Consider the following 25,604-nt stretch of genomic DNA (forward strand, 5'->3'; position numbering starts at 1 on the left):
ATATGGAGGCTCTCACACTGCTGAAAGATCGACCTTTAATGCAGCAGGGGGACATCGAAAATATTCAGGTAACCGGACCCTGAGGACCAGGGTTGAAGACCCATGTTTTACACAATAATGCTAGGTTTTAGTGCAGTGTCACCTGAGAGATCACGATTGATTTGAACAAAGTACCAACTTGAAATATGAATTTCTTGTTTGGAGCAGATGACAACCACCCGAGCATGATCTCAGGTGGGTCGCCGGGAACAAGTGGTTTAAGAAAAGCAGATGACGTTATTTTTAAAATGTTTTATTATATATATGTATATATATATATATATATATATATATATATATATATATATATATATATATATATATATATATAGTGTATTATTAAAAAGTGTGTCTGATGATAACTGCAATAACATAAAAAAAGTTTTAGTGGCTAAGTTAACTGTGAATCAGGCTTTTTACAAAGTCAAATATAAATAGAGTGCTTTGATGACATTTGTGAGCTTTGCGGAAAAAAAAAAGTTTTACCTTGGCCATTACTCCAAACTGAGAGCAACATAAACGTCTAAATAATTACCTGGTTGTTATTGTCGTTGTTATGGTAAAATATCTGCTTCTAAAACAGAAGATTCAATAATGGCTGTGAAATGATATATTCACACACCCTCTGCTGAATCATCGTCGAAAGACATCAAAGGATTGCCCTAATTGTCATACAACCAAATCTAAACTCCGACCAAACAAATGCTCCTTGTATGAAAACACTAGCACAAACAAACAAAAGCGGTGTAGAAGACCAAGCCATCAATTAGACAAAATGTCCCTAAGATATTCCTATAGCATCACATAAATAATTGTCTCACATTAGTGTCGTTTCATTACACTCAATTTACAGCTACTGGCCAAAACACACATACAGTGTAATCAGTCAGTACAATTCATTTCCAACCGCTTTCCCCTCAGATAATTGGGCCTGCCGCCAAAAAGGTTGATTAAACCCACCAGGGCCTTGTCAGTAGCAATCATGGGCGTGCTTTCATGACATCGCTGACTCAAATGATGACCTCAGAGAAAGACAATGATAAACAAAGCATAATCTTCCAAGACCTTAAAGGAGCTAATAAATTGAATTTTCCTGAAAAAATATCAGCATTCCAGGGTGTACGCTCTCATTTCACCTTAAGCCCGCTTGGATAGGCTCCAGCACCCACATGACCCTAGTGAGGATAAGTAATTTATGAATCAGTGGTGGCGGGTGGAGTTTTTGCTAGGAGGATGCAATACCATCATAGTACCTATATCTTTACTGTTGTCTTGAATGATGTCAGTCATGATGCCAGTTCAATCCTTTACACTTTTTCATTAGATAATATTAACCTCAGCAGAGTCAGTACGTTTCAATGTGTAGGTGCTTGTATATCGTGAAAATTGCTACCTAAATATTATTTTGTGAAACATGCTGCACCCTCACACCCGCTTTAAGGATCAGATCAATGTGAAACTTAACACAGACTTTTTTTCAGAATACTTGAGTAGTCCACCAGACGGGAATTCCATCACATCATTTGTTTCACATTGTACAACCATGTATGTGCCGAGCCTCATTGTATGTGTGTGTGCAAGAGAAGGACAGACACAATGGGTTAAGCAGAAAAGCCTGCCTTCATTTAAAAGTAATGCTTGTGGTCCTCCATGTGGAAGGAGTAGAGTTTAAGGCAGAACTTTAGGAGAGTGGACTGTAACTTGAAGCCAAAGATAATGAGAGAGCGAGACAGACAGAGAGAGAGAGCGAGAGAGAGAGAGAGGGAGAATTAGAAGGTGGGGGCAGGAAGCATTGAAAGAGTTTGAGATGGTGATGTCAGCTGAGTTCAGAAAGTAAACAGAGTTCCAGACTGCAGCATGCTGTCTGTGGAACCCGGACCGCAGCTGGGGCAAGCCGATGGGGGCTTCCACGCAATCCCCGGGACCAGCGCAATTATCAGTGGGAGGGCAGGCTGGTTCCTTCTCATTTACCTCCTCATCTTTATCTTCGTACCTCAGGGGGGCTCCTGGCCCAACAGTAAGTTTACTTGTATAATTCTCCCCTTTCTCTCTGTTGTGGATATTTTATTCTCAATAAGTCAACATCTTTGTCTTGATCCAATCTTTCTTTAAATCCTTTAATCACAAATAAGCAAAAAATCAAAGTCTTCTGAAAGATGCATGGCATGTTTGTTAATAGAGGTGAATAGTTTTTTATCTATTGTCTTTGCAAAGATGACATACAGAGTGAGGTATGATCCTTGATATCTTTATGTACAGTATAGAAAAAAGTGCATTTTTGATTGTGTGAGGTTGTTTATCTGGTGTTACATAATAAAACAAAAAAGTGCTGTTACGGCACATTCCTTTAGGTAGCTTCCATCCTAATAGCACTGTTCAGACTTGGTACACTGCCTTGTTTGTGCAACAATTTCTCTTTTAATGTCAAAGTGGTCACTGGAGATGTAGCACTTAAAATAGTCTCTGCGTATTCACCCTTGATGACTTCAACAGGATACAGCAAGTTTGAATCGATCGTGCTGACTGCAGTGATGCGTGCGTCAATGTCTCCGCTGCCCTCCGACTCCACTTTACAAATTTCCAAGTAGTCAAAACACGATAAAGTCATGTTGGCCAGTGAACTCGTCTGTGTTGACTGGCAGTGATTTGATGAATTCCCTCATTGTCAGCTGAGTCACTCTTGAAGACTGTTGCATAATCTTGTGTAACTATCTGATGATTGCTCATGTCTCTGCATAGCAATGTGTCCTTTATCTGAAATTGTCGTTTGTCAGGATTAACAGAGCTAAAATAGATAAATTAACATTGACAATGACATGCGTTTAGGGTCAATATTGTGTTGTATAACAGAGAAGTCAATCCCAGGCCGCATTACTGCTGTAAATTGTAATTTATGCGCATCAAATTGGATAATACATTTCATTAGTGGGTTTTTGAGTCGAGGAAGTTCATTGAAGCAATGTACAGGATGAGCGGCAGGATAAACCCACACTCAGATCTGCACTACCCACAATGTTCCCCGGAGAGTTTTCTTGTTCCGTGATAGCTAAATCACAATGACCTCAAAATACTAGGCAGCTGCTGTGGAGAGACTATGCAAAGGCAACTGTACACTTGTACATACGCACACTCAAAACTTTCCACAGTACGTCATGGTTAAGTTTTTGCCTTGAGGAAATAGTTTAATTGTGTGTATTTTTACTCTGTGTAAAATAACTCCAATGTCATTTAATTGACATGACAGTTTTGCAATATGCTTGGAATAAATTCTCTATCCTCTACATTGTAGACTAACTAAGAATTATTTGTGATTTGCATCCTTGTAGAGTCTACAAGGATGCAAATCACAAATAATTCTTAGTTTGTTGTGATGACGACATTATGATGCATGACAATATATATATGTAACTGAAGAAAATAAAACGTGTACAAACATTTTTATTGCAAATTAAGAAACCAATTATGAAATTAAGTGAATAAAAAAATACTCGTTGCTTTCATAATTCTGCCATATAATAAGAGGTAGTCCAATTAAAAGCGGTTTCCGTTTGATTTATTATGAAACAAAACACAAGCGTAATTAGTGCTTAGCATCAGAATTTGAATGTGTAAGCAGATATCCACCTGGGTACTAACTAGAAGCCAAAAGTCTCCTATATAAGTTTCTCTCCTTATAATGGCGAACAAAATAGATCAGTGTGCATTAGTCCAACCTTTTTTTTTTCTATAAAATATGTTTTCATCAGTCTTTTTGCTAGGCAATAGCATAAGTGCCACTGATGATGTAATTATGTTTCACTCACCTGGCATCCATGTACGGCAGCCGCAGCATTCGTTCTGTCCCCTGATGATGTGATTGCGAGTGTGAATGATTGCTAGTCTCCACTCTGCCCTGTGATTGACTGTCAATCAGTCAAGGATGTCATCTGCCTTCACCCAATGGCAGGTGGCTTCCACTCCCTGTGATCCTGAGCAGGAGGTGTTGTGTAGAAAATGGATGGATTGATGTTTAGCCAGGTAGTGATGATACATTGATAAGATTCCCAACAGATTAAAATCTTATGTGAAAACACTTACTTGAATAATACATCAATATCTAATGATGTTTTATGTGAGTGATTAAATTTTCTGAAGTAGTACTGTATATGATGTCAATATTTTGGCCGAGCTAGTTGACACTTAACTTTTATTATATCGAGTATTACATAAGTATCATTTTCCATGTTTCCATGGAAACTAGGAGGACGCGGTGGTATTCAAATTGATTCAAGCGGTGAGCAAGAAAATGTCAGTTGCAAATGCCACGGATATGCATTTCTGATAACATTTAGGTATCAGCTTTGAAATATGCAAATAGCTGTAACTCGTGATGCACCTATCTTTCCCTGAATGTCATGTGACGTGAAAGCCAAAGAGTACAGACAAACTCCTCCCTTGCAATGGGATTGACTCTTTGGTAGGATTAAATTCAAAATCCGCACCATGTTCTCAAGCCACATTAGTCTTTTAAAGTAGAAAATCACGGCAGTATGATCAAGTATGTAGTTGCTTTACTTAATACAATAAGATAAAAATACTGTAGCCTCAAGATCAAGTCATTTACATAATTTGATTTTGAGCTTGATGAGACTGTATTTTTAAATAACAAAAACAATCAAACAGTATTTTTGTTGACAACAAAGGTCAGGGTTCATAATGTTTTTGACACTATATCTACACTGACTGCAATGGGGGTCAAACTAATGATCCATAGATCCATCCAAGATTGTAATTTCCATGACCGCTTCCATGGCTGTGTCAGCAATGATGTCATCGTCTGCATTGACATCAAAAGTGCGCAGCTGAGTTACAGATGCTAACTGCTTTTTTTTGGGGCACATGGAGGTCTCCACCAGGCGATGGAGAGTGTGACAATGAGTGTTATTTCTACCGTATGCCTTTTTTTCACATGCTTGTAAAGAGTCTTCCACATCTGGAGGAAAAAAAAGCAAACACCACTTCCCATTTCCAAAAGCCGCAGCAACACGCACTTAGTATTCAAGTCAAAGTGGAAACTACCACAATAACTACTGTGATTCCAGTAGCGCTTGAACTACACTCCCCTCAAAAAGTATTGGAATGGTGAGGCAGATTGCTTTATTTTTGCTGTAAATATTTATGTTTGACATCAAAAGTTAAGAAAACAAAGGCCAGACTAACGGGAGCAAACCAATGCAAGCACAAGGAGAACCTGCAAACTCAGCACAGGAATGCTACAACCACAAATCAATTGTGCCCTCAGAAATTGTGCAATTTAACAAATAAATTCAGTGAAAAGTGACTGACCAGTAATAAAAATCTCTGCCGTGAAAAGGAATAGTGATGGGTCATTAAGTAAAATAATATAATGCGTATCCCAAAATAACACAATTTTACTGTGGGTAAATATTACTTTCCATTTGTCTCGGAGGAGACAAGAGATACTGAACCCCCTAAAACATTGGTCCCTAGACTTCATGATCTCATTTCTGCTTTCCTCTACAACTGGTTCTTCTGTCATAAATCCATCGAGTTTCTTCTATACCTCATGTTCTCATTACGAGGTGAGTATAAAGGGCGACTTTGCTAACCACGTTCTTTACTTTTCAGTACCATGAAACTTTGGAGTTTTAGACTCAAACTGCTTTGGTTTTGTAATCATGTACCACCACTGTTGTCACTCTCAAGTGCAGATGGTCTAATAATACATTTTAAATGAAGACAAAAATCAAATAATGCATTTGACCATGAATAAAACACACAGGCCAATGATTTGAATGTATTTATGGGAGCTGAGGTATACTTTCCTGGAGCTTGGTTCCCATTGTCTCACAACTAACTCTGAATTTGGGATACACGAGGCACAGTGGTTATAACGAATTAATCTATCCCTAAAAACATGAAACAACAAAAGAAGTGACAGTTTCAATGTTTGCCAAATACCAGGGTGGAATCTCTCTCCAGTTAGTAGAATCCTCCACCCCCCCTCCGCACACACACAAATGACAGCATGTCGAGTTGTCTGACATTAATTGCAGTACAATAGCCTCAGGCATGCAACTCAGTTGCTGCCTCTTAATACATTGCAAATAGCTGTTAGGAAAATTCAGATGGTAATATAATTTTTTATGGTGTTTTCTTTCAAATAACCAAAAATAATACTTATTTTTAAAGAAGTGCTCAATCAACATTCCAATTATGTGCACACAGGAAAATCCTTGCACAACCATAACTGAGTAAAAAGTCCTCGTGCAATTGTTTCTAGGCAGGTTTTGTTGCCGACCTGGATATCTCACACCACACCACACGTGTGTTTTTACAAGGCAGTGAAAGAAGTACCTTTGACTAGAGAACACTATCATCATAAGCACGCACATATTATATACAACTGTTCATTAAGAGAAACATTGAAAATATCTCATAATGTTTTTCATCCGGAAATGCAACTGAAGTGGGCCTTTCCTCTCGCTTGCCCCACCCCTCATTTCTAACAAAATTTGTAATGCTCAAATGACATTTTAAAAATAATATATTGAGAAGTAAAGGTTAGCAGTTTGAATCTGGCCACCAAGTAGTGCAAACACCCAAACGCCGCTGCCTGTGTTTTTGTTAACCTCATGAAGGAAACCTTATGAGGCCTGAGACACTATTTCTCATGAAACAAGATTGTTCCCTTGTGCCACACAGATAAAACATTATTTTTTTTGGGGGGGGGGGGGAGATACCCAAGTGCTTGTGAGAGAAATTATTCTGATTGCTTGATCAGTGCAGAAATTAGATGGAGCCAGAAAACAACTTGTAGGATGGAACACAGAAGACATCTTTCCCCTTTTTGTGGTCATTTGATTAATTCTGATCATTCCATTGCACAACTAGAATCAGAGTCAGTTGAACACAGGCACACCCATCAATATTAAAATGAGTTTTAGTTTGTTTGTCTTTTCCCATTTCAGTTAGCAGAATACTTTCTGGTTCGTGTACAATGACGTAAGACGTTAGGATTACATGGAAAGGAAAAGTCATTTGTCTTGGGGGGTGGGGAGAATGTTTCAGTTGCAAACCAAATGTTAAAAAGAAAGAAATACAAACACGACTAAAATTGAATTGTATTAGTTTGTGCCAGTCAGTAGCAGACTACATTTTGATTTATGACAAATCTCCCATTTGTATTCTGGGCAAGATGCAATGCTTAAATGAAATCAATTCCTTGATTTGCTTTTTCATACACATTTAAAAAATATATGAAAAATAAAATATAATTCTGCCCTTCTCAACAATCTTGAATAGAAATGTAAATATTTTCTTTCTGTGTAAACCTGCTAACAACCTCATCCCCTAAAAATATCATAAAGGATAACAATGATTCACATTCTCAACCTGACAGGAATACCTGAGTGGGTTGAAGGCCAGAGTGGGGTCAGCTCCCTCGGGACATTGCACCATCCCGTCTAATGACATTACCAGGCTCGCTCCTTTTCATGTTTCTGTCCAATAACTCAAGTTTTCGACTCTCATGGACCTAAGTGACCTTTACGTATGAAGGACGCAAATTGGTCTCATGAGAAGAGATGGTGTCTGTAACCTCTCAATCCCCATATGGCAGCCATCGCACCTTTTAAACACGATTTTCATCCTGTGTTGGGAGCCACTGCCACTAGTTAAATGTCAAAGTGAACAGTGTACAATGGTGACGTTAGCCAGTAACTTGCTTGGCGATGCTTTTTATGCAAGGTGCACAAATGATGTATTCTGGTCCACATTACTGATAAAACAACAGTGATCTGAAGTGCACTTGGTCGTGACCATTTTTTCTGTTTTGAGTGCAAGCAGATGAGCGTTAATGACTATTGTAGTCAAATAATGCCTCGATACATCACTTATATGGTCACGTTTGGTTTAAATCATGACTCAAGGGAAGTGTGCAAATGTGCTGTTTTAAAGGGTCCGAAAAAAAAAAAAAGCATTTAGTTGTGTTGAATGCTATTTTGTTTTTCTCGCCAAATTTTCTATAAACACGACTTGTTCGTCCTCACTGTGCATGCTTGTGGTTCCAAGATGGAAATCCCCAAAAGATGACCATCTAGACATAAAGTGTAAGAGTAGATTTTTGGTCAGAGGGAGACAGAGGATCTGATGAGACAACACAAGTACAGCAGTATACAAAAACAAAATTGATGAGGCTGTGAGTTTATATTTGTTGCGGCAACAACAACGTGCAACTAGTGGTTGGTATGACAGCTTGAATAGTGTGCATGTGTGTGTGAAGACAGGAGACATTAATCTTCTATTCTTGAGACCGCAGACAGATGTAGTAAAAGACTGGTGGAGCTTTCAAGGTTAATGCACAAATTCAACCCAACCCACGTCGTCAAATAAAGAAATGACTTCAACAACGGGCAAGATAACATAAAAGCGTAAAGCCTGCAAGCAGTTTTATGAGGCATGAAATCTGCCATTTGAAAACCTGCAGTGATATTAACCTACTGGAAATACATTGCCCCAATTGCAGTTGATTGATATCAAATTTATTGTACCATCAGTTGTGGAAGAAAAATAGTGGAACATTTTACACTTTGTAATATTTGTTGTAATAGTGTGAATTTTAAAAGAACCTAGTCTAAGCACTGTATAAAGTCTTGTCTTTCCAGTTGATATGCTTCAAGTTATTAAAATAAAAACATGCCCTTTTGTGTTTCAACAGTTTGATTAAATTAGGAAGCATTAATAGCACTTGAAGGGACTTTGTCTGCTTTTAATGTACAAATGACGTGGAATATAATGATGAGCTAACTGTTGGAAGAACACCTTTGCCAAGTGTAAAGTGCTGCATCTGTTAATTCTCCTTCGGCTACAAGGACATTATCCTATCTGTTTCCCAAATTCAACAAAAACCTTGACACAACCACACAAAAATGCTCAAAGTACCTCGCCAGAACAGTCTTAATTATCAGTCATGGTGATTTTCATATTGCAGCAGCTTTTGCTTGATGTTTGATTTCGTACACAGCATGCAAACACACAACATGGGAACTCCAAAGAGAAGCTTGAGCTCACAAAGCTGAGGAAATAACCAGAGCGCCAGTAGGCAGCAGCTCACATAAACACAAAAGTTGTAAACACAGCAGCCCTCTATGGACATTAAAGTCAAGTCTGCTCATGCAAATGTCGCAGTTGTCATTTATTATCCTGTCTATTTTGGTACTCATGACGCACTCCTTTTGTTGATATTTTTCTTGTGGTTTAAAACAAAGTACTTTATTTTCTTATTTAGATTACAGATATTTGTCCGACCACTGCCCCGGCCCAGAGTGGAACGTCATGTGCAGGAGCTGCTGCGAGTATGACGTGATCCGCTGCAAATGCCCCTTGCAGGGGACATCGGTGGGCTACGCTGTGCCCTGCTGCCGCAACGCCATCAATGAGTGTGACCCCTGCATCTTCCATCCAGGTACAACTTGATCAGTGGCTGCCAGGCAATTGGCACACATTTGTAATGTTGTATTTGGGCATTTTGTTGAATTGAATTGGAACAAAACATTGAATTTATTGGTTAACTCAGTGCCAACCCCAGTATCAGGTTAGCAAATTTAAATTTAAGTATATTTACTCAAAGAAACACGTCATTGTTTAGACTGCTTGTTTTCCCCATGATTGCTTGTGTTTTCGGAGAATTCTGCGGCTTCCTCTCTCATTCCAAAAACATGTACTATACGTTTGTATAAATGCTTTTAATTTTCCGAGTCTATTCGTCTGGCAACCACAGCCATCACAATTTTAGCGCACAACGTTCATTTGTCCTGCCTGTTGATATAAAAAAGAAATGCTTTTTCCTGACTTGTGGCTCGTTGAACAAATAGACAAAGCTCTCCTTCCCATCTGTGGTCTAGTCAGGAGCCATACAGCCAGTCTACAGTATTAAAACAAATTGAGACAGCTGGTTGCTACTCCCACAGGAACTCAAAATGGAAGCTGCCATTCTTATGGATAGACTTACAACACAATTTTGTGAAGGTGTTTGTGAGATTTAGTGTCCATTCATCCCAAAGAACAAAAAGTTCAGACGTCACTTACGTATGTATGATTGGAGAGAGTACCTGGGCCACAATCAAAGTCAAGAAGCAGCCATGCCAAGTCTCTCATTGAAGAATTTTAATATATCATGATATTGTCAGTGGAGTTTGATGAGTGCATAATAAATGTCCTATTTCATTTGCTCTATATTTGCAAGGCATATGATCAACTCTGGCCACAACTGCATAATAATATACATAGTAATATGGTGGACAGTTTAAACAACTACAGTCAGCAACAACGTTTTAGAATTTCACAACACTTCTATTTGACTCTTTGGAAGAATGTGGATTACTCCACATTTTATACTACAGACAAAAAAAAAAGTCAGACAAGTTAATACATCATCCATCTATGTGCTGTTTGACACATGAGTGGCATGTTTTTAGACATGAAAATAAGAGAGTGCAAGGGTATGTTGATTTTAGTCAGCTTTCAGTCTTTCAATAGTGTCTGCTGCGTTCTTGGCATGACACCAAGAGCTGTCTGCCTCTTTTGGCCATTATACTGCAGGGAGACAAATAAGTGTGATGGAAAACCTGGAAAACAACTTAATTATGTCGGATCTAATTTGTTTGCAGGCCAACCTCACATCACATTTCTTATGCATCTTGAGAGTGTTTAATGAGACTCAATGTCTTTATGTTGGTTCTTACAGGAAGGATAAATAATTTGTCATTACAATGACTGGCCGTTTCTGCACACATGCTGAGTTTACTGCTAAATCATTTTTTTTAAGTTGTTTTCCTCCAGATGAATGTCATGTTTGTACATGGAATGGAAGTGTTTTGTAGAGGAAAAACAGATGGTGATAATTAAGATGGATACAAGTACCTTGTGTTCACTAAATGTACTCATAGGGACTGTGTACAGTGAAGTCATAATTTACCGTGTATAAGTCCGCATATGCTGTTCAAATTCATACCTGACATACTTTGCCATCCTCCCCCACAATTGACCCAGCAGCCACTTAAGTGAAAATCCGTCTTTTCAGGAAACAGTATTGTGGGGTTTTACCACATTTCTAATAAAAGGGGTAAAAATGTTTCAGCTTTAATTTGAAGTGAAAGATGAGTGTAATGGGTTTAGCAGAGTTCATTCATTGGAAATATATCGAGGGTATATAGGGTGACTCTGAATTACGAGAATGGGGGCCAGGCAGAACAAGCAGAGATGAGTGACCCGACTTCGAGATACCATTGTTAGGCAAATGTTTAGCATGTGAGTAAAATTTCAGATGTATCTAATACCAGTTAGTACATCCCCCTCTCAATTCAGAAATACCGGGTTTGATTCCGGCTCTAGGCTTCCTGTGTGAAGTTTGCATGTTCTCCCGTGGTTGCATGGGTTTCCGCCGGGTACTCCGGTTTCCTCCCATTTTCCAAAAACATGCATGGTCGCCCACCATATTTGAAACAGTTACATATACCCAAATGAAGTCAGTTCAGCATAGCATAGTAGTGTCAAAGTCATACTATGTTTCTTCCAGGTTGCAGTATTTTTGAGAACTGTAAGCGGTGCAACAATGGGACCTGGGGTCCCAAAGATGACTTTTTCATCCGTGGCCAATACTGTGCCGAGTGTCGTCCCGGATGGTCTGGTGGAGACTGCATGAGTGAGTGAGATCATTTACTTAAGGAACACATTACTGTACTGTATGTACACATATACATTTCTGTGGGATGAAGTAAATGCTTTTTCCTTTCCTCTAAACATATCTATGTACATCTGGGATGACTATGCCCTTTTTGGATGAATGCCCACACCCAGGAGGGCTTCTAGACAGTCAGATATTCAGGATAGATTTTAAACTATTTCATATGTAAAATTTTGACTCCGCAACTTTACTAGTATAAAATGTTGCCCTACTCAATAGCCCATTTTTTTCTTCATTAAAAGGTAAAAACTGTCCTGATGTTTGTTGTATGACTTAGTCTTTCTTTAGAAAACTTTGGAATCTTGTAACTCCACTTTATAGAACTGCGAGCTAAATAACACGAACGTGCAGCCTATAGACCAACATGTCATTATAAGCTTGTAAAAAGTTATAGGCAAAGCACACTCTGATACAATGAGTTCTTTCTGTTGTATTCAACAGAGTGTGGTGGGGTGATACGTAAACGTCAAGGTCACATAGTTGTGGAAAGCTACCCCAACAATGCTCGGTGTGAGTGGACCATACAAGTGGACCAACCCTTTACAATAGAACTCAGGTAAGGCGGTACTATTTTCTTGCAATAATGTCGCAATCTGAACTTCTGCTTCCTGTGCAAGGTTACATTGATTGTGCATTCATTATTAACACATTGGCTTTGTGAAATCAAAAGAAATACAATGACTGTACAAGTCCAAACTTCTCCTACACTGGTATTATAGCCGTCCTTAGAATCCGAATTGGCCATTTGTAATAATGATTAAGCGCTGGCAGTAGATCAAATGTCTGTTCAGCTCAGATATTTGGACAATATGCATCATTAATAAAGGCAAGCCAACTGCTTTGGAAAATGCAACAGGCCTTTTTTTTCTTTAATAACTTTCCGGCTGAGTGATACCCTTCCCGTTGTGTCATTTTCTCCATTACATAAACCTTGTTCCCTTCCATAATCACGTGTTTGTGCCGGCTTTAACAGTTAAGCACAGTTTTGCGTCTGAAAAAAGTAGTTTGTTGGATGCTAAAAGTTCATAATTGATTCAACATTTCTAATTTTGCGTTAAATGAGATGTGCAAGGATTTCAAAAGACTTTATCTTAATCAAACTATATTAATGGAAATACAATGTGGCTTCATTTTGGAAGATATAAATAAGAATTGTTTTCTTTTTTCGACTAGACCAATCCTATCTCCCGCCCAAAATCAGTGACAATAGGCTCCAGCTGACCCTTGACCCTAAGAAGCGATATAGAAAATGGATGAATGGATTATAAGCACTAGTGGTGATTGCTTCAAATATCATACGAGAGCAAACCATGCTCACATCTGTTGTTTTTGGTCTCCAAAATGGCACTAAAATTCTACTTGCGTTTGTAAACGGCCGACCATTTCATGGTTGAAGTTTTATAGACATTTTACAGCCACTGTTCAGACATAATTAAGAAGTTTATCCAGGCTCGAGTCATCATGCGGTTTATCAGCAATAATTATTGTCAGTCACGCAAAGGCATTATTTGTGCATTATTTTTATGAAATAGTCACAAAAGGAGTGTCAGTGATGCATATCCTCGTCGTGCGATCAAGTTTATTGAGCTTTCCAAAGCCACAGTCCAATGCAAGGCTCTTCAATTCTTTTCACAATAAAGAAATGTGATGACAGCACATGGCTGCAAGAATAGAACAAAAATAAGTAACGTATTTTCTGCACTATAAGGCGCACCTAAAAACTTCCAATTTTCTCAAAAGCTGACAGTGCGCCTTATAATCAGGCGCGCCTTATATATGGACCAATATTGAGCCACTACAGCAGGCGTGTCGAAAGTCCGGCCCGCGGGCCAAATGTATATATCTTATATATGGACAAAGTTTTAAAATGGGCCATTCATTGAAGGTGCGCCTTATAATCCGGTGTGGCTTATAGTGTGGAAAATACGGTAGATTCTTGTAAATGATGTCCTAAACTGCTTTGTGCCAAGTACAGCGGAACACAGGTCTGACTCACCTTTCATGTCAGCAAAGCATGTATTAGCAGTTCCAGTCACTTCCTGCAGCTGTTAGAGCAATTATTGTCATTCATTGCCTGTTTTCCCTCTAAGCGCTGTGAAGCGTCACAACTGCGGTGGCAGCTGGTAGAGCTCTGCCAGATAGCACAGGTGCTTGCATAAAGCGGGAGAGTGTAATCACAGCAGTTGCTAAGGTGTTGGGTATTTTGTTTTCTTATTTTATTCATGTCCGTCTTCATGCCAACAGGTTTATGATGCTGAGTTTGGAGGTACATCAATCTTGTCGCTATGACTTCGTGGAGGTCAGAGATGGTGACAGCATCAACTCTCGTGTTATAGGTCGGTTCTGTGGAAACAACAGACCTGCTCCCATTCGCAGCTCTGGCAACAGTCTACACATTCATTTTGAGTCTGATGGTTACAAGAATTTTGATGGCTTCTTTGCTACATTCCAAGAGAGTTCAGGTATGTCGTCATTTGTATCTACCTACCACTAAAGCAACAGTGCAACAAGCATGCAATTACTTGATAGTTGACGTATTTAAAGAAGAATGCTGTGAGGAGCACATTTTAAATGGCATGCTCAATGTTCAGAATTGAGCCAAAATAAGCAAGCTAGTTTTTCACTGCAACTAGTTCGGGTTGTCGAATGTGATTGATGTGTCGTTTGATGAAATTATATCTCATCTGTGACAATTGTCAACTAATTATATATAGCCCAGACGGATCCTGAAAGTTTTCCACGTTTGGGCAGTTTCATTGTTTTGTTGACAATGTGAAGAATTCAGCGTCACATGATGTAACTCAAGCTTTTTGAGTCCAGATACTGCTCACTGTTGCACACCCAAGTTTCTTTTGATACAGTGAGCCAGTATAATGGGACAAAGCCATACGAAAAAGAAACGCCTAACAACTATTCACTTCTCCCAGAAAAATAAAACATTCTTACATCATCGTATTTGCAACATCAACTTTGCGACTCACCTTAATGGCTTTGTGGTGGCTCCATGTTTATACTCATACAGTCACAAAACTACAGTGGTTATCAGAATCAGCGAGGTGGTATTGACTATGCTAAGGTCTGCCAGCCATTGATGACATAATACCTCTTTAGCGAAAAGCTTAAAACATATTTACCAAATAATTGCCCCACACCCAGTTTTACAATGTACAAACCCTTAAAGCTTCACCTGGTAACAACTCGTCCATACTACATGTTTCATTGATTTATGACATCTGGAAGCTCTGTCTCAGTCTCCCTGTTTGAAGAGAGTCACGTAAAGGTTTTTGGTTTGCGGCAACGTCTCCCAGGGTGTTAAAGACCCTGTAAATAACGAGACATACAGAATGCACGGTAGGGTTAATCTAAATTTACATGGCAGCAATAAAATGACTGACACAGTTGGGTTGACAGGAGCTTTAAGTCAGAGCATTTATTTTTTGTGGCCTAATGTACTCTACTCACAATCAGACACATTCACTGTACTAGCTGTAAAGCCACATGTCATGAAAATATCTTTGTAATTCTCGACATGCCCACACATATGTAGAAATGGAAAGTGAAAATGACACTGAAATGATGGCAGCTTCGAGTATACCCGCCTTCCTTCCACTTCAGACTTTCCAATGTGATCGCAGTTTCATGTTTCTCCTTGAAATAAATACAATACTTGTATGCCCTGATCTATTTATTTCGTGGCAGCTTGCAGCTCCTCTCCTTGCCTACATGACGGGACTTGTATCCTCGACAGCTCTTACACATATCATTGTGTCTGTCTGGCTGGCTATACAGGCAAGAGATGTGAAAATGGTAAGTCTTTAAACATGTCACAAAAGTGAACCAAAACCACAAACATCTGTTTTCAGCTGTTGCTGGGTGGGTATTGTTACTGTTGACATTCATTCCTGCATTAGTCAAATGAGTCATCATTAGTCAATTGATATAGGTATCTCCCCCCCCCCCCCCCCCCCCCCGCTCAAGTGTGATGTTATGAAATGTTGTCTAGAGATGCCACTCCTACATTGTTTCCAATCACTGTTGTCCACCAATGCTGTTGCCAAGGAGGTCCTCACCCATGCCTACAGCACATGTTGATGTTTCACTCCCTAAAAGAATGTCTCAAATGTGTTTTCTGGTCTAAGAATGGCTCTTTTTTTATACAAAAATAAACCGCAATGACTCAGTTGGAGTTGCTAATCTGTGATCTATCATGAGTATCATGCAAAGTATCTCCCTTTGATATTTTAGTTCACATCTTGTTCTACATTGCTTTGTTTGTTGTGTATGACAATTATAAATGGAAGTAATTAATTATAAATTAATTCTTGACACTTAAGCATGACGATGAAAAGACTGTATGAATTGGAATAAGTGATCCTTTTAAAGGAGGAGGCAACTTTTACTGTAATTTGGGCTGGGTGGAGATGAGCTGTCCTGGAATTAAGATTTAAAAATAATATGCAATAATATGTCTGTACTGTTAATAGCACAAAGTTTTTCCCCAACACAGTGGAAGAAGTGAGTTGTGTTCCCTCAGAGAGGCGAGAATCATTTCGGCCCTTCATGGTCTTGCATTAATGGGTCTCTGGAACTTGTGTTTTTATACTTTACACATCTCCCAGAAGAACCTTTAAAAACTGTTCTGTTGTGGTGTCATTTTCAGGGTCATATTTATTGCTATAAAATAAATGATAATAAAAGTCTGCATCAATTCTTGAAGCAGTTTTCCCATAAAAGGACTAAATGGTTCATCTTCTGTATTCCATTGGGAATTCCAGCCAGTCCGTTTTATTTCAGAAACAAGTAATATTACTATTGCCCGTAAAAAAAAGATTACATTTCTGTCACAAGGTCATCAGATAGAACTTTTTTAGAAGAGTTAAGGATAATTCATCGCACTAATAGTGAATCTGATCTGCTAGAAGCGTGCATGTGCTAATCTGACATGCTGCCAGGGAAAACATACTGTAAGTAGCTGTTTTATTCTTTCATACTTAAAATGAAAGCTTTCCACCCTTGAACCGGGGTGGACAAACCTCAGATCTAAAAGCCACCCGTGACTCTAAAAAGCAGTCAACTGCAGATTTAGCACATTTTTCCTACACCACTGGTTAGCCAAAAACATTTCATTCCATCAGTGAATGAAAGATTGGAAATTGGATCTGTTAGAGAATACCATACTATACTATAGAATATATAATTATATGGATGCATCCTTGGTTTTGGTTTATAAAACGACAGCTAATGGCATTGACCAGGTCCAACAAAAAGATAATGGCACATCAAACTTAACATAAAATAAATATATATATATATATATATATATATATATATATATATATATATATATATATATATATATATATATATATATATAATTATAGAATAATTCTTCACTCATGAACAACTACAATGTTTGGATAAAGTAAATAAAAAGCTCGATAAACCCGAGCTGTAAAGATAATATTCCATTAAAATATTCCCTAATCAATAGAGCACTTTATTAAATAAACTTTTACAACTCTGCTAATGAAACTCTTTGGCTAAAATCGTTTTTATTGCAACTATTTATTTCTGTGTTTACAAGCCAGGTGCTCCAATTTGCGCTGTGAATTGTTTGCACAATTCAATAACGTGTCTGTGAGGTTTGCTGCTTGCAAAGTGCCGCCATTCTTGAGTTAAGTCTCAGAGTGTTAATTAGTTTCATATGTAAACTGTGGCCAATAAGCAACTGTTAGGTTTGCTGCTTGCAAAGTGTCGCCATTCTTGAGTTAAGTCTCACAGTGTTAATTAGTTCCATATGTAAACTGTGGCCAATAAGCAGCAGAAGCAGTTACACATTGGTGTATTTATGTAGTCTTTTATAACAGGGAGATACACTTAATCAATTCTTAAGGACTCCTTTTTAAATAAGTCTCTGTACACTCTAGTATTTTCTTTACAGGCACAACATGTTTAGAAATGAACTCAGCATGCACTTTGTATTTCTGTTCAGTAGTCGGATGTCACAGGCCGCCTGTTCCCACCCATGGATCCACACAGGGAGTGTTTCATCACATAGGGGCACAAATCACTTTCCACTGTGATGCAGGGTTTGAGTTGCAGGGATTACGTGCAGCCATCTGCCTCAGTGATGGCACCTGGAGTGCACCTGCTCCACAGTGTGGTAATTTAGCTGTATTTCTTCATTATGGACAAATAATGATATCAAATCAATGAACACACTCATCTAATGTTTACCTTTTCTGTGTCTGCAAGTTCCAGTGGAACGAGTATGCGCTCTGCCACCAAAGCCAACCCACGGGGACCACTTCTTGGTTTTCGGTCCCAATGATGTTTTAATTGCTCTCCAATACCTTTGCCATCACCCCTATGAACTCAGTGGAGTCTCGCAAAGAACTTGCCTTCAGAACAACACCTGGAGTGGAACTCATCCTATTTGTACCAAAGGTCAGACCAAGTGACTAGAATATTTAATGTTCTTTTCTAAATCCATCCATCAATCCATCCATCCTTGAGTTATTATATTATATAACAGAGCAAGCGCGCAATCAGAACTAGATCGTAAACGGGCAATCGGTCAGGACGGGCGGTAAGCAAGGCAAGACAGGTCAGTGAACGGACAAGGTCGGCAACATGAGTCAGACAACGAATGGCATCACGAGACAGACAAAGAAGGAAGTGACGGAATCGCGGGGTTTAAGTAGGAAGGCTGATGAGCGGGTGACAGGTATGGGTGGTTAGCTTGATTGGAAGGGCGTGGCTGTAAACGAATGACGTCAAATGCTGATTACTGAGTGATAGGTGCTGCAGGCACATGTCAATTTCAGAAACTCCTCATGTGCAAGCATTTTGTTCTGCAGAGCGAGTCAAATCTAAGACCCCCCTCTGAGTTTTTTTTTGTGAAACATAAAAGGAAGAAAATGATCACGTATTTTCTAGAGTTTTGGCAATTTAACAAACAATGCAACTTCTTTCAACAATTTCTGGGTTCTCTAGTCTTTGCACAATGTATTTTTAGTATTCTGGCTGAAATAAAAGTTGACCTCTACAAATCAATACATACTGTAAAAAGTTTGGCCTGATAACCCCAAAATGGTTCAGAAGGTATCAAAAGCAGTCCTTTTCTTTATGAAAAGAAAAAGATCACCTCTCATATGATACTGGATGACTGCTAAGCATAAATTATCACCTCTCATAAGGTACCGGATGACTGCTAAGCATAAATTATGGAGTGAACACTTTGTAAGATTAATTGTGACAAACAAAACGTTTATTCACCCAGCTTCCAAGATCTGTTCAGAACAGTTTTGTATTGCTCACACTGCCAAATTTCATCATTTGTCAAAATCACAATTATCACAGACTGTAATAGTGAACTTAACAGTGCTGCATAATGTTGGAGAACTGCCTGCTAGTCTATATACTGTATATAGCAATACTGTAAAATGTTGAAGGTAAAAACAAACATTTTATTTATTTTTAAAATCATGCTTTTTTTTTTGCAGCTCGGTGGAACACTGGCTAGCACGTCCGCCTCACAGTTAGGAGGGTGCGGGTTCGATTCCAGTGTTCCACCGTGCCGCCTATATATAGTACATATGCATTGATATACGTATATGCATACCAGTTGGTGACCAACTAAAATTCATTAACGAATCTTATTACATTCTTTGTCTGCAGTGAATAACACACTCACAGAAGCAGAAAAGAACAAGGAAACTGAAAAAGAGACAGTAAAAGGTACAGAAAAAGATAAAGAAGAAATACACAGTGAGGAAGATATCATTAGCAAAGATAAAGAAAAAAGCCAGGAGAACACGGGTATGAAAAAAGAAAGCGATCGCTGGAGTGCAACAGAAGACAAAAACACTGGTACTATTCCAGAGAAAACTGGTGAAGAGGAAAAAAATAATGGCCGGGAGAAAACCACGAGCAGTAGTGAAGATAAAGTGGGTAGTGTCGGCCCAGACAATGGCCGGGACACAGACGAGAATAAAGAACCTGAAATAGTAAAACCTGGGAAGAAAGAAGTCGGTAATTCCCCAAAGTCAGAGCTGGATATCATTGACGGCGTGGCAAGAAAAGACAAAGGACAAGATGAGAAGGGAAAAAAAGAGGAGCAAGTGAATGGAAAAAAAGACACTGGAAAAGTTGGACCCAACGACACTAAGCTGCGGACGGTCGTCTCAGAGGAAATAAACACACTGGAGATCTCCAAGCAGGAAATAGCAAAGAACAACACAGTCACGGACGATACGAATGACTTAAGGAAAAACAACACAATAGCTTTACCAGAGAGGAAAATAATTCCCTCAAGAGTCAATATTACACAGCATACGCTGTATAGGGCAGGAGATGATGAAAGTGAGAAACTAAAGGAAAGCCCAACAAATAAAGAGGACAAAGTGGAAACGATTCCTACTGAGAAACCAAAGGAACTTGATATGCATCAAAAAGAGAAGGAAAAAGAGAAGGACATAAACCAGAGCTTCAATGGTAAGACACAATGTCTATGAAAAAGTTTCCCCTTTGCCCTCATACTCCCCTTGAACCTGAAGTGCTCTTCTCCAGAGTGGAGCTGCCCACCCCCCCCTCGCCTCTATCATGGTTATCACGTGATGATGCCAGGGGCCAAGCCTGAGACAGTGGAGTTCTTCTGTAACCACTCCTACGCTCTGAGTGGAGACGCCCTGCGACGCTGTCAACCAGATGGAACATGGAGTGGCAAACAACCCCTGTGTGTTAGGGGTAAGGACTATACTTTATCATCATTACTGTGCACAACCCAACATGTCTGTGGTAATGTAGATTTTTTGTTATGGTTGCACTGAGGATTTTTAGTTAATGTAAAATGAATGGCTCTACATCTGGAACTTTCTTCTACTTTGAGTTTGAACTCAAAAGTCCAAATATTATTTCTCATATCCTAAACCTAAGTCGTATTTTAGCACATTTGAAGAGGAAGTCAAGAATCGGATGATGTTCTGGAGGGGAAAAAAGATGTGTTCTATACTTGATGTGGTGTGTTCTATAATTCAGCAAATCTAGGAAAGGTCTATTTGTTAAGCTTCTTGATTAATTAATCTATAAGCCTGTAATGTATTGAATATCACTGTTTGAAATCTAATTTATTAAGTCCAAGTTATTTATTCATTATGTGCCGACATGTACATGCTTGTTGCAGCATGTCGGGAGCCCAAAGTTTCAGAACTGGTCAGACAAAGAATCCTACCCCCTCAAACACCATTCAGGTTTGTGTTTTTGATATTGGTTTCATTGTTTTCAATCAAAAGAAAAATACATGCACTAAAACGTTTTGGTTGTGTCTCTTATTTTTTGGCCCTCAGAAAGACACCGGTGCACAAACTGTACTCCACTGCAGTGGGTCGACAAATTCAGTCTGACGGCCCCACCAAAGGGCCACCAGTACATTCACAGTTGGCTCCTGGTTTCCATCACCTTTACACACACATCGAGTATGACTGTGTGTCTCCGTTCTACCACCATAGTGGCAGCCCTCGCCGTACTTGCCTCAAGACAGGCAAATGGAGCGGGCGCCATGTATCTTGTTCACCAGGTGAGGGCAGCAAAGGTCCATAATGTTATGGGAATACTATTAGGTCATCATGGAACACTTAAAACATAATTACTGGTATTTGTAGAATATTGAACATTGTCATTAAACGGCTCTCAATTACTTAATATCATAGGGTTAAGTTAGACAGAACATTTCTACATTTAGACTAGGGATGTCCAAACTCTCCTCAAGGGCCTCTGACCTGCCTGTTTTTCATGTCCCCCTGCTGCAACACATCTGATTGAAATGACCAGGATCATGATCAAGCTTCTTCAGAGCTTACTGATGAACTCAGCAATTGAAACAGATGTGGAGACATGGAAAACAAGCAGAATAGTGACCCTTAAGGATCAGAGCTGGACATGGCTGATTTATACACAAAGAAGACCATAAATATACAAAGCCAACTGAAACAAAAGACATTGACACTATTAAGTACATGCTATACATTATAAGACATATTTTAACCAATCATTGTTTGATCCTTTAATTTCTCCGGTTAACTACATTAACATTAACAAACAATTCGTTAAAAAGACGCTAGATGCCAGCTCAGTTGTTTGGTAGGACGTGTTTTTTAAATTAAATTTTTAACATGTAAGACATATGTAATTTATTGTGGATGTTAAATTTGCTGTTTTATCCCCCTCAAATAAATTAGAAGGTCACTATAGTTTCATATTTTCTGTTGTATATTTTCATTCGGAAACAAAGCTGAAATACATCCCTAAATACAGTGAATCTAATGTCCCCCAAACTTTTTTCTATTATAAATATTAATCAAACAATTGCACTATCAAGTAACATCTAACATTTTTCACAGATGAATGAAAGCGCGTTGTGTCTTGTATATGGTTCCTTTCCTGAGTCCAAGATATGCAAGGAAATTATGGCGATTCATACGTAAAATGTGTGTTGTGTCTTGTACATGGTTCCTTTCCTGAGTCCAAGATATGCACGGAGTTATTGTGATGCGTAAAATGTCTTTATCGGAGATATTTTGCATTTAGGTAAACATGTCTCAAAATAACAATGCTCTGTTCTTTGATTAGTAAAAAGTATTCAAGAAGCAGATAGAAGGTTCAACATAAAAATGTGTGGACCCTGCCTCAATATGACCACATTTCCCCTATCCTCCCTCTTCATCATGGTCTTCTTTTTCTATCCTCTCTCATCCTGTCACCTCCTCTTTGGCAGTGTGTGGGAAGCATCCAACCTTTGACTTTGAGAGGCCTGGAGAGGCTCATTGGCCTTGGCTAGTGGCCATCTACCGTCGCGCCAACAATGGTCCAGAAACCAAGTTGACCAAGGCAAAGAGCCACAGTGGATCTGTGAAAAAGGATGGGAGCGCAAGAGCTAGTAACCATGTCCGGGCTTCCGACTGGCAGCTGGTGTGCAGTGGAGCTCTGGTGAACCAACGGAGTGTTGTGGTTGCAGCTCATTGCGTGACACAGCTGGGGAAGGTTTATCCTCTGGATGCAGCTAAAATCAAGGTGGTGGTAGGGAAACACTATCGTGACGATCACAGGGAAAATAAAGGCCTCCAACACTTGAGGGTAAGATCATCATTATTTGTAGCTTTGAGATTAAGCTCTTCAATAACAATTGCATTTACTCTTGCTCCCATAGGTGGCCACCGTCGTTATTCACCCAAATTACGACCCCCATATTCTTGACTCAGACATAGCTGTTATCAAGTTACTGGACAAAGCAAAGATTGGAGAGAAAGTGCAACCCCTGTGCCTGTCAGACATTCAGGGCGAGGACGAGATGTCTGGACAAGGCCTCGTGACTGGCTGGTCTCCCCTTGCTGACTCAGGTTTGGGTGCTGACGAAAAAGCGAGAGTTGGCCTTGTTCACCTCGCTGACATCGTTCCATGCGAGCAGCAATACGCTCGTAATGGGGTGCCGGTCAGTGTTACCGACAACATGCTGTGTGCTAGCCAGAAGCCCAACTATGGACCCTCTAACATATGTCCCTCTGACACCGGGGGAATCCTTATCCTCCCTGCACTTACCGACAACAAGGGGAATCCTTCTGTCGGCCCTACTCAAAAAGGAAGAAAAAGACTTTGGAGACTTCTGGGACTCGTAAGTTTTGGCTATGACCAAGGAGAGTGTGATCCTGAACTCTATACAGTCTACACTCATGTAGCAAACTTCAAAGTCTGGATAGAGACAAGTATGAAATAGAAATGTTGTGTAGTCTATTACACTGGACAACACGGTGCTCTAAATGAAGGGATGCTCGCACATTAAATGTTTGATCAGTCTTTGATTAGAAGATATCTCATTCGTTGGCCTGTATTTATAGACTTGAAAATGACTAAAATTTCATCCTTAAAATGACAGTGTATTATATGCACACGTTAGTATGTACTGTATATTGTAATGTACTAACTTTTCTATTGACTTATATGACTGAAAGTGATGTACATATTGCATTGAAAGACAGAAAACTGGATATTTTAATTAAAGAAGGAAAATCTTTTCAAAGTGATTCTCTGTGTTACCTGCCATACGAGTATTGTATTTATAGAACTATCCACACTTCATAAAATGAGTGAATTAAATGGAAGTTATGAGTCGGGGGGCAAAAAAAAAAAAAATGCTCCGTGAAGCAGACCGTCTGTGTTATGAAGCAAATGAATCCAGGTCAGAGCAGCACCATTTCCACAATCATAAACGGAGCATATTATTCACATATCATTTCACTGCTCTGTGCTCAAATTAAAGCAACTACTTCCAACCTGACACACTTCTATTATACAGTTTGTGTATTGCAAAAGGATGCAATATCTTTCACATCATGGTACCTGCATGTTTCCTTAAGGACAAATATCCAACCTTCATTATTTAGAAATATTACCGTTTTGTGGCACACTGGGCAGTAATCTTGGTATCTGTGGTTAGCACATTTGCTTTACATTGGTATTTGCTTCACAATCTCTTTGTTGAGTTTGCATTTTATCTCTGTGCTTGTGTTGTTTTTCTCCAAGAGGTCCAGCTTCTGCCCGTACTTCCAAAACGTAGATTGTTCTCTTGTAGAGCACTATCATAGAAACAAAAATGTGTATTAGGACTGACCACACACTAAGACACACTGTAAGGCTTGATGGCTTTTTCAAAATCATAATTGAAAGATTAGTGGCCACTACACACTGAGTTTTTGTCTTTTGTCACTCATCTGTTTAAATATTTTCTTTCATAAACTAAGGTTGTCCAGATGAGAGTTATCAAAACTTAATGAAGGCAGTTGACAAATCTCTCGGAAGACGTTGGACTCTCTTCCAATGTGGAGCTGCCCATGGTGAGAAGCGCAGAGCAAGTGTGGACATACTTATTGCTCCCTGGCTAGGTGCCTGCACATTCAGGTTCACCCCGGTGAATGAGAGGGTAGCCTCCCTCCGCCTCTGGGTGGGGGAACGGGTCTTGACTCTTGTTTGTTTCTATGCACCAAACAGCAGTTGAGAGTACCCACCCTTTTTGGAGTCCTTGGAAGAAGTTCTGCAGAGCTCTCCTTTTGGGGACATTGTTCTGCTGGGTGACTTCAATGTTCACGTAGGCAATGACAGTGAGACCTGAAAGTCAAAAGTAAAAATATTCTGGTCCACCGTCCGATGTCACCATGTATAGTGGAGTTGGGGTGCTTTTGACCTCGACTCGGGATGTTGGGAATCAGTGGGGAGAATACTTTGAAGTCACTGGAAAGGTTAAAAAGCTCCTCAGTGGCTCATCCTCGGTGGTCATCCGCTGCTCCTCCACATTGAGAGGAGCCATATCAATGGCCTAGGCATCTCATTAGGATGGCCCCTGGACGTCTCCCTGGGGAGGTATGCTGGGCATGTCCCATCGGCAAGAGACCCTGGGGATGACCCAGGACATGCTGGAAAGACTATGTCTCTTAGCTGGCAGAGGGAAGTCTGGGCTTCCCTGCTGAAGCTGCTGCCCCTGCGACCCAAGCCTGGTAGAAGGATGGATGGATGGATGGATGGATGGATGGATGGATGGACGGACGGACGGACGGACGGACGGACGGACGGATGGGCTTTCCTCTTCATAAAAACTTTGCATGAAAAGATATTTTCATCGGTTGTTCAAGTTTTACAAATAATCGTTCAATTCAATTCATGTCACATAGGCTGTTTTTCATTTTTGAAAAGATCTGTGGTTCATAAATTGATCTAGACAATTATTATGAGATATTCTTGGCCGAGATTAAAAGTGACCTGGGACATATTA

General features: G+C 39.5%; 1 protein-coding gene across 1 annotated transcript; it reads left to right on the forward strand.

The window, feature by feature from the left end:
• The first annotated feature begins 1,776 nt into the window (after positions 1 to 1,776).
• On the forward strand, positions 1,777 to 23,862 carry LOC125970719 (inactive serine protease PAMR1). The gene is made up of 14 exons (XM_049723292.2): positions 1,777 to 2,056; positions 9,329 to 9,505; positions 11,618 to 11,743; positions 12,227 to 12,341; positions 14,030 to 14,247; positions 15,485 to 15,592; positions 17,778 to 17,948; positions 18,041 to 18,232; positions 19,466 to 20,281; positions 20,357 to 20,533; positions 20,970 to 21,036; positions 21,133 to 21,362; positions 22,560 to 22,918; positions 22,992 to 23,862. Exons 1-14 carry the CDS (start codon positions 1,897 to 1,899, stop codon positions 23,553 to 23,555), a joined length of 3,480 nt encoding a protein of 1,159 aa, XP_049579249.1. The 5' UTR covers positions 1,777 to 1,896; the 3' UTR covers positions 23,556 to 23,862.
• Positions 23,863 to 25,604: the final 1,742 nt, after the last annotated feature.

This window comes from Syngnathus scovelli, chromosome 6 (assembly GCF_024217435.2).
Source record: "Syngnathus scovelli strain Florida chromosome 6, RoL_Ssco_1.2, whole genome shotgun sequence".
NCBI classification, from domain to species: domain Eukaryota; kingdom Metazoa; phylum Chordata; class Actinopteri; order Syngnathiformes; family Syngnathidae; genus Syngnathus; species Syngnathus scovelli.